Here is a 9,718-nt window from a genome sequence, read left to right as displayed (position 1 = left end):
GGTTTATATTTTTGTGTTTTTGTATTTTTGTATTTGTGTATAGTATCTGTTTTTAAATATGCTGTGAACCGCCCTGAGTCCTATGGGAGAAGGGCGGTATATAAATTAAATTATTATTATTATTATTATTATTATTATTATTATTATTATTATTATTATTATTATTATTATTATTATTATTATTATTATTATTATTATTCTATTCTATTCTATTCTATTCTATTCTATTCTATTCTATTCTATCCTATCTTATCCTATCCTATCCTATCCTATCCTATCCTATCCCATCCTATCCTATCCTATCCTATCCTATCCTATTCTTACAGTATTTTCTTTCAACACCTTTAGTAAATTTGATTTTCATTTCAATTCTAGAGCTGAACCATGGCCTTCTTGTACCTGCCTCAGCTTGGTTGAGCTACTGACTCTCCAAACCAGACCAGGATAAATTTCATCTTCAATCCGCTTCAGTCCAATTGACTTGAATACAGGTATGCCAAACCTGTCAGGAAGTTACAGGCCATAAATAAACGTCTGCTACTAGAAATTCCTCACCAGAAGTCAGAAAATCTGTTCAGCACCACAGCCCAGAGAAGCTGGAACTGGAGGCTGTGAGAGAGGAAGCCATGAAGAAGATGGAACTTGATCTGGAGCTGAAATGAAGGAAGATTGCTGAGAAAGAGCACCTCAGGAGAAAGAGAAGGAGCACCAAAACTGGTGAGAGATGTTGAAGTTGTAACACCATGTCATCTTCACTAACTCTCTTCTCCCCAATAGAACCCATAACTTGGGGGAATGGAAATACCAATTATAAAGAACCATGAAAGAGATGAGATTCAGACCTCACTTATTATCTTTGAAGATATCTGCCAAGCTTACAGCACTATAAAGCCCAGGAAATGAATCATATACTGTAGCTCTTATCTTGAAAAGTTGCTTAAGCCAAATATTGGTTGACATGTGTGCTGAGGAAAAGGAGGAAAACCAATAGATAAAAAAGATAATATTTATTCATTCATTTGTTTATTTATTATTTATTTATGTATTTGATGATTATCTTGAATTTTCATTTAACTAACAAACTTCACATATTTCCTTCAGTTTTAATAAACATAAGTTGTCAAGCAAATCCAAAGGAAGAACATATAACCAATAATAATGGATAATTAGACGTTACCAGTCTAAGAAACAATTTCACAATCATTCCCCTGCTTTTGCCATTAGATGTTCCTTAGTGTTTAGATCAGGTCTCAGGATGATAATGTAGCACTTGGGGAAGAAGATGCAGCTCAATAGTCCAGCACTGGAGGTCAAGATGGAGAAGACCTGCACAGCCACCATGTATTTTCCTTTAGTGCTCAGGTAGGTGGGGAGGAAGGAAACCCAGACACTGCAGAAGACAAGCATGCTGAAGGTGATCAGCTTGGCTTCATTGAAAGCTCCAGGCAGGTTCCTGGCCAGGAAAGCCACAATGAAGCAAATTGCAGCAAGGAAGCCCATGTAGCCAAGGACAACATAAAACATGATGACAGAGCCTTCATTGCATTGAAGGATAATCTCTCCAGGCTGGGAGTGCAGATCAGAGTCAGGAAATGGGGAAAAAGCTCCCAACCAAATGGCACAGATGAGAATTTGGACAGCAGAACAAGAAATGATGATGGAGTTGGCCAAGCTCTTCCCCAACCATCTTGTCACTTTATTGCCTGGTTTTGAGGCTAGGAATGCCAGCACTACTGTGATTGTTTTAGCCAACACAGACGACACGGCTACTGAGAAGACAATGCTGAACACTGTTTGTCGGAGAAGGCAGGTGACTTTCCTTGGTCGGCCAATGAAAAACAAGGAAGATAAGAAGCAAAGCAGAAGGGAGACCAGGAGGATGTAGGAGAGGTCCCGGTTGTTGGCTTTGACAATAGGAGTTTCAAGGTATTTAATGAATATGAATAAAACAAAGCCTGTGATTAGGAATAAGAGTAGAGCAAAGGAGATGAAGATGATGCTGAGATGTTCTTCATAGGACAGGAAGGTTATTCTTTTGGGGATACACTGGATTTGGTTCTCAGTTGGATATTGATCATCTGGGCACTTGGCGCATTTTGTGGTATCTGAGAAAAGAAAGTAATATTTCTTTTATAGTCTTTCAAATTTCAAGAAAAACTTTGGATAAGGTGTGATACAGAGAGACAGAAAAGTCTCAGTAAATGGAATATACTTACACTACAACAGCAAAAAAAAATCCCCAATACATACAAGTATAAAAAGAATAACAACAACAACATAAATTTATGTTCCCTTCTCTGAGGTAATCCACCAGATTCTTATCCTGCACTGATCTTACCTTATCCCAAAAGGTTGGGAGAAGTAGCAAGTCTCCAGAGGTTTAAGAGGATGGGGGCCTATTCAATTTCAAGGGGGAGTGGGTCCAATAAGGCAGGAATTGCACCAGAAACGGCAGGCTTCTGATGATCCATAAAAAGGGAATCCTTTAAGGGAACAGATCATTTGCATGCCAAATATTATATGCTCTGGTGGGAGAACCAGATATCCTCAAGGAGAGGAAGCCCTGCAGATACCCTGGTTCTGTCTCATGGAGGGTTTGAAAGGTGAATTTAATTGCACCTGGAAAGAAACTGGGATTCTGTGGAGCCTGCACAGTAGAGGTGTCCTATGGAAGAACACATGGAAGCTCAACACTGTGCATGTCTTTGCATTCTGGACTATTTGTAAATTCCAGGTGAATCCTGAATTCTCTGTTTGATTTAACCCAACATTTCTCCCTCTATTTTTCCTCCCAATTAGATATTGCAGCTTATAAGGATATATGATCTTACTAAAGATTAACTGATTAAATGAATGATTGATTGATGTATCTATCAGCCTGTAATGTAAAGTTGGTCTACTCTAGGTAAACAAAACCCATTGATCTAAAATCATTCCTCAAGTTACGAAGAATACAGATATTTCTAAGAAAGATAAATATGGATGGAAACATCCAAATTGGGAAATGAAAGAGATTTCCCATGCAATCCACAACATCGTTCTTCCTACCTCATCCTTCAAGATATTTTTATTAATTCTTCCCATTATGGAAGAAATTGGACACCATGAACATTAAAAACTAAACAATCAAACTTACATGTGTCTTTAACATGCATATTGATCAAAGTTTCCCTATGGTGTCACCCACCTTCCTGAGTGGAGATGGTCCCCTCTGGACAAGGAATGCAGTCGTAGCAGCAAACTGGCTCTCCTTCTCGAGCCTGCTTGACAAATCCAGGATGGCATTTCCCCACACATTTAGACTGAGGCAGAGACTAAACAGAAAAAGAAGAAATGCCAAAGAAAATATGTCAGGGCTCACCATCCATGTAAGATGGAGGTAGACATGAACATCAGCCAAGTTGTCTCTGGGCTTCATGTAGGCAAATATGAAATCTCTGACCCCTTCCAAATGGTTGCAGGAGGTACAATTGCAGGCAGATGCCTCATTCAGTTCCTCCCTTTTTCTTCTGATTTATCAATTACGATAAAGTAGCTTTCTACTTAACAATGTCTGGAGGGATGAAATTGAGAAAAGGTGTAAGCATTAAGTGAAACTGGTGAGTTCCTCCTCATTCCTCGATTCTTTATAAATGCTTGATTTTAAAATATCCACAAATATTAAAATTTAGAGGGAACTTGTAAAATATGTATTAATTTTTCATTTCATTGGATTTATTGAAATAGAATAAAACTGTGATGAAGAAAGAAACTTTTGACCAGTAGGATCTGGAAAGGTTTCTTCTGGAGTACATAAAACATTGCAAAGCTGCTTTCCTTTGAAAGGAGTCCAAAATTATCTCCGGTTAAGATAAAAAGGAAAATTCCCTTACAGAGAAGGACTGTCAACCTTAAAGATATTCTTCATTCATGTATATATTTGTTCAGTTTATATGGCTGTCATGCCGGTGAACTAAAACTAAAACTGGCTGACTAGTTTCTTAAACTATAGTGAGGTGAGATGGAGGTGAGATCATGAGAATGTGTTCTTCAAAAAGGGTGAGTCAGGCATTTTTGGTGCACCACATGTGTCGTGAGTGTGAGTCTTATGTGTGAAAGGGATATTCAACACAAGGTATCCAACACAAGGTCCTTTCTGTTGAAAGAATACAATTAAGTGACACAATCTGACAGGGAAATACACACCCATATTTATTATTAATTTGATTTGTAGCCTCTCAGTGTGTCCTAAGGCAGCTAACAATCAAGATAAACAGTTGCATTTAAGGGATTTTCAGATGAAGTGCACTCTTACAAGCCAAGGCCCAAATCTAAGTAATATTTCCCTCGAAATTGTCCCTTATTATTTCTGATATCAACATTTTTTTGCTCCTAAGCGATGCTTCAGTACTTCAGTTTTCAACCATTATCAATAGTGAGATGGGCAACAAATAAATTTAATCAATCAATCCATAAATGAGCTCATATCAGACCAGTCATTATTATTTCATGTGAACTGAAAGTCTTGGACCTCCTTCCTAAATTCCACTATCCCAGTGGGGTTAGAGAGAGGTAGGTATAAGCATGTTCTCTGCTGATTATGAGCCTGCAATTTTGGGAAACCCCTGACTCCAATCAAGGCAAGATGAAGCTTATTTATCAATTGGACCAACAGGACCTCCATCCAGTCTTGATTCCATTTCATTGGCTTCAGTCCAAATCTGAACTCAGGGACTGGTCTGCCTTCATCTTTGATATTTGAAGACAAAAAACTAGTGAACCTGAAGCTATTAATACCAAAATCTCCAGCATATGAGGCCCTGTCTCACCAGTTTTATGGTTATACTAAACTGCCGAAGGGACACTAAATGGCAATGATTTGTATCCTAAATAATAATCACCCCATATCTCATTTTGGATCAGCTTACAACAGGATTCAGCATGACAGCATCAGAAGGAAAGACTTGGTCAATAGAACTGAAGCATGCTTATCTGCCTAAGAAAATTATAGAGGTTTTACTCCACAAATTCAGTTCTCAGTGGTTACTCTCTTCTTTGCCTGGGTTTAGCCCACTTGAAACAGCTTTGGAAAAAAGAGAAAAGTCATCAATATTTTGCCCACCTTGTTGAGTAACTTTAATTGTGACAAAGCATCTTGGCTGATTGTAAGTCTTTCAAAACTCCCCAATTGCTTCTTGATGGGATCCTCCTTGGGGAGAACTACCATACTAATAATATCCAGATCTGCTGCTACGTCTCCTTTCTGATCCAAGTACACTTTCAGCAGGGAAAGATTGTACAATTCCCTCCTCTTTAGAAATGGATGGAACTAGAATGGAAACATCCAGGAATTTAAAAGCAGAAATCTTGGTTTCTTGTATCTTATCACTTTTTACATTTGAATCTTTCTTCTATGGTTGTTTAACTTGCAAATATTGCGAGTTGGGAGAAAAAGTGTTACCATTATCTTCAAAATTGAAGTACAAAGATTCAGCAATATTTCTAAATCATGTACTATACTGATAAAATGTATATTGAGAAAATGTAATTGACAAAAATTGTCAGTCACATATAACAATCTAGCAAAGGTCATCAATCAAGTAAACAAAATACACAAATAATAATAACAACAACAACAACAACAACAACAACAATAATAATAATAATAATAATAATAATAATAATAATAATAATAATAAAGTTGGAAGGGACCTTGGAGGTCATTGAGTCCAACCCCCTGCTCAGGCAGGAACCCATTGGTTAATTGTTCTAACTGTCAGGAAGTTTCTCCTTAGTTCTAGGTTGCTTCTCTCCTTGATCAGTTTCCATCCATTGCTTCTCGTCCTGCCTTCAGGTGCCTTGGAGAATAGCTTGACTCCCTCTTCTTTGGGGCAGCCCCTGAGATACTGGAACACTGCTATCATGTCCCCCCTCGTCCTTCTCTTCGTTAAACTGGACACACCCAATTCCAGCAACCATTCCTTATATGTTTTAGCCTCCAGTCCCCTAATCATCTTTGTTGCTCTTCTCTGTACTCTTTCTAGAGTCTCAGCATCTTTTTTACATCGTGGTGACCAAAACTGGATGCAGTATTCCAAGGACCCACTAACATTAACCAACCATTTTATTAAAAAATCTACAAATATGTTAGGCAACGTATCAACTATTTTTCCCCTAAAATTCTCATGATGAAATTCATCATTAAAGGTCTGAAGAGCAATATGGCCTCTGGAGAGGATTTTCTACCAGCTGAACAATTCAAGAAATATCCCGACTGGTGGGACCCTCCATTGACAGATACATTTACACATATAAGTAATATCCGCCATACCCATTTGGGTCAAAGATGGCAATTGTAATTCCCATATATATAAAAAAGGGACTAAAAAGGACCCTAGCAATTCCAGGCCCATTTCTCTAACCAATATTGTGACAAAAATATATGCAAACGTCCTCTTGAAAAGAATTGATAGCAGGTGGATGAAAAGTGCATTCCTTTGTAGAAGAACCAGCAGTCTTTAGGCAGATGTGATCCACTATTGTCAATTCTTTTGTCTTGAACCATCTAACTATAAAAATATCAGTCAGAGGAAATAATGGTTTGCTGCCTTTATAGCATTTGACACAGTAAACAAAGAAATAATATGGAAGAAATTGAATGCCCTTCAAATGGAGCTCAGAATGTTGACCCTGCTCAAAGCCTTTTCTAGAACAATTAATCAGTGGAACAGGTTGCCTCATGAAGTTGTGGGTGCTCCATTAATGGAGATCTTCAAAAAGAGGCTGGACATTCATTTTGTCTGGATTGGCATAGGATCTCTTGCTACGGGCAGGGGGTTGGACTAGAAAATCTCCATGGTCCCTTCCATCCTATTTTTATTCATTTGCTTGAGAGTGTGTTTGGGGCTCAATGGAGCCATGAGAAGTAGGATTGATATGTACCAAAAGGTAAGACAAAGGTGTTGCCAATATGACATTTTGGTTGCATATGTGCTGTTAAGGGGACTTGGCTCCTATTCTCATAATAATTATCTGATTATGGATAAGTCAAAGTCAAAAGTTATGGTTTTTGGAAAATGACAACATTGCCATATAGGGCTAATCGATGAGGAGGCAACAGAACAAGTTCACACCTCTCCTTACCTGGGGGAACTTTTCTCTGTGACTGGATCTGGGCTCCCTCAACATCAAAGGAGCTCATTTAGAAGGCACAAGTGAATGCACTGTTTATTTTTTTAAAAAAATCATAGGTATGCAGCTTCCTTAGACTGAATTATTAAATACAAAATACCAACGTTACCATTATGCACTTATATTGAGCTGAACTTTGGGATTTAATTTATATCCCTACTAGAACAAATCCAATCACATCATCTGTGAAGTATCTTGAAGGTGGATAAAAGGACTTCAGCTGCTGCCCTCAGAGCAGAACTGGGAATTTATAAAATTTATAAAATTGGGTCATATAATTATTTTTAAATAAAATTATTGGTAGGGAAACTGATAAAAGTCCACAAATGCTATTAGAACAAACAAATTTCATTTAAAACACTCTTGATTTTATATTGGGAACTGTCGTTTTTCTGTTTTGTTTTGTTTTGTTTTTGCCATTCAAGAAAAATCGAAAAAAATGTTGCACAAAGTATCCAAGATGTTCAAAATAGAGAAAAGTAGGGCCATCTTCAGTAAGGCTGGCACACTGAAAGGCATCAGCTGCTACAAATATACCTTTCAAGTATTGAGTTAAATCTTCCAAAGTCCTTACAATGAATATGCTTGTATTTGTGGAGCTCCAGAAACAGAAGATGTAATACATCTATTATTTTGAGTGACAATTATTTAAGAAAGAGGGAGATCAAGATCTTGGATTGCACTTTAACGAAACAATATATTAGGATCCTAATATTTTTAAAAATGTATTTTCTCAGTGCTCAGAATTCAAAAATTATATATATAATAAAGCCCTTTTCTGAAGGAAATTATGGTCTGATTGTGGTAAATTCTGGGGTTATAAAAAATACTATTTTCATTCTTTATGGTTATTCTATTGTAATTTTGCTAAATTCTGTTTTTACATGCAATCTTGTTAATGTTCTGTGTTTTATATTCTGTATCTTGATATGGCCTAATGACTAATCAACAGGAAATGTTCTAATATGTGCATGAGAAAAAATATTGGATTTATTAAAAGCTAAAAATTGGGACTTGGTAGGACCCCAAATATAACACAGAATTCTTCATTGTTTTTTCAGGTCAGTAATAACATTGCTTCAGAGGCTCTGAGTGATAAAAGTCAATTCCCTTTTTTCCATCCGATGCTCCCCAAAGAAGGGATCCAATACCCAGCAATTGTCCAAATTCTCCTCCATTTTGGATGGACCCTGATTGGTCTCTTTGCTCCAGACACAGAGAAGGGAGAGAATTTCATGAGGACTTTTACTCCTATACTTGTCAAAAATAGAATTTGTGTTGTTATATCACAACGATTCTCAACAACTGGACATACAGCATTCCTCAGGAATGCCCTCTCTCAGTGGAGACAAGTCAACATCTTTGTTCACTTCATAGAATTTGATTCCCCTTTGGACAGAATTCTTGCCTTCCATTCAGCACTTGAAGGTTTGCCAGGACCCATTGAAGGGAAAGTCTGGATCATGACACTGCCTGGAATATATTTAGTGAAAAAGGATAGGCGTCTTAAACACGTCCATAGTATTTGGAGCTTTCCTTTACAGTGGAAAAAGAATTGGGAAAATGATAATTCCTATAAAATATATTTCTTTGTGGAACCTGATTTTCAATTTGAGTATTTTCACTGTTCTGTTTCAAAACACACTTTTTCTTTCAAAGGCCGGAGAAGATGCATCCAGAAAGCACCAGTGGAGACCAAAGAGAAAAAGAATAGGATGCAGGTCACAAATCTAGCCATTACTTATAGTGTCATTAAGATTCTGGTCCATGCCTTAAATGCTGCATCCAAACCCCAGAGGAGAAGGAAGAAGGATGAAGAGAGGTTGGGGGCTCCAAGGCTGCAGCCATGGAAGGTATGAAGTCCCAACAAGTATCCATCAAACTAAATTCCTTTTCAGGGTCTTTTGTGCTCTCTGGGCTTGGTGGTTTAAGATCTTAAGCTTCTGTACAACATCTCCCTTCAACAACCAAGAACTTTTATATATTTGAAAAAAAGTTCACAGACTTTTTCTGATTTTAAGCTCCTGTAAATTAGGACAAGAAACAGTGGCTGGAAACTGATCAAAGAGAGAAGCAACCTGGAATTAAGGAGAAACTTCCTAACAGTGAGGATAATTAATCAGTGGAACAGCTTGCCTTCAGAAATCGTGGGTACTCCATAAGAAGACACTAGACAATCACTTGTCTGAGATGGTATAGGTTCTCCTGCTTGAGCAGGGAGCTGGACTAGAAGTCCTCCAAGGTCCCTTCCAGCTTCTATTCTATTCTATTCTATTCTATTCTATTCTATTCTATTCTATTCTATTCTATTCTATTCCAACATAGCTGTTCTGCTTGATGTCCTTTCTCAAGGAACAGTTGCTGGAATTGGGTATGTCTAGTTTAACGAAGAGAAGGACGAGGGGGGACATGATAGCAGTGTTCCAATATCTCAGGGGCTGCCACAAAGAAGAGGGAGTCAGGCTATTCTCCAAAGCGCCTGAAGGCAGGACAAGAAGCAACGGGTGGAAACTAACCAAAGAGAGAAGCAACCTAGAACTAAGGAGAA

The 9,718-nt window shown here is 37.7% G+C and overlaps 1 protein-coding gene across 1 annotated transcript; it reads right to left on the bottom strand.

Annotated features, from left to right (window-relative positions):
- Positions 1–1,416: 1,416 nt before the first annotated feature.
- LOC107297565 (vomeronasal type-2 receptor 26-like) lies at positions 1,417–1,914 on the bottom strand (the record flags this gene model as incomplete). The annotated part of the gene is made up of 1 exon (XM_015826924.1): positions 1,417–1,914. A coding segment is annotated over one exon (498 nt), but the record flags the coding sequence as incomplete, so codon positions are not given.
- Between the last annotated feature and the right edge of the window lie 7,804 nt (positions 1,915–9,718).

The sequence above is a fragment of the Protobothrops mucrosquamatus genome, unplaced genomic scaffold, assembly GCF_001527695.2.
Source record: "Protobothrops mucrosquamatus isolate PMUCROS unplaced genomic scaffold, P.Mucros_1.0 scaffold3385, whole genome shotgun sequence".
Lineage (NCBI taxonomy): Eukaryota > Metazoa > Chordata > Lepidosauria > Squamata > Viperidae > Protobothrops > Protobothrops mucrosquamatus.
This window is presented reverse-complemented; position numbering and strand designations above follow the sequence as displayed.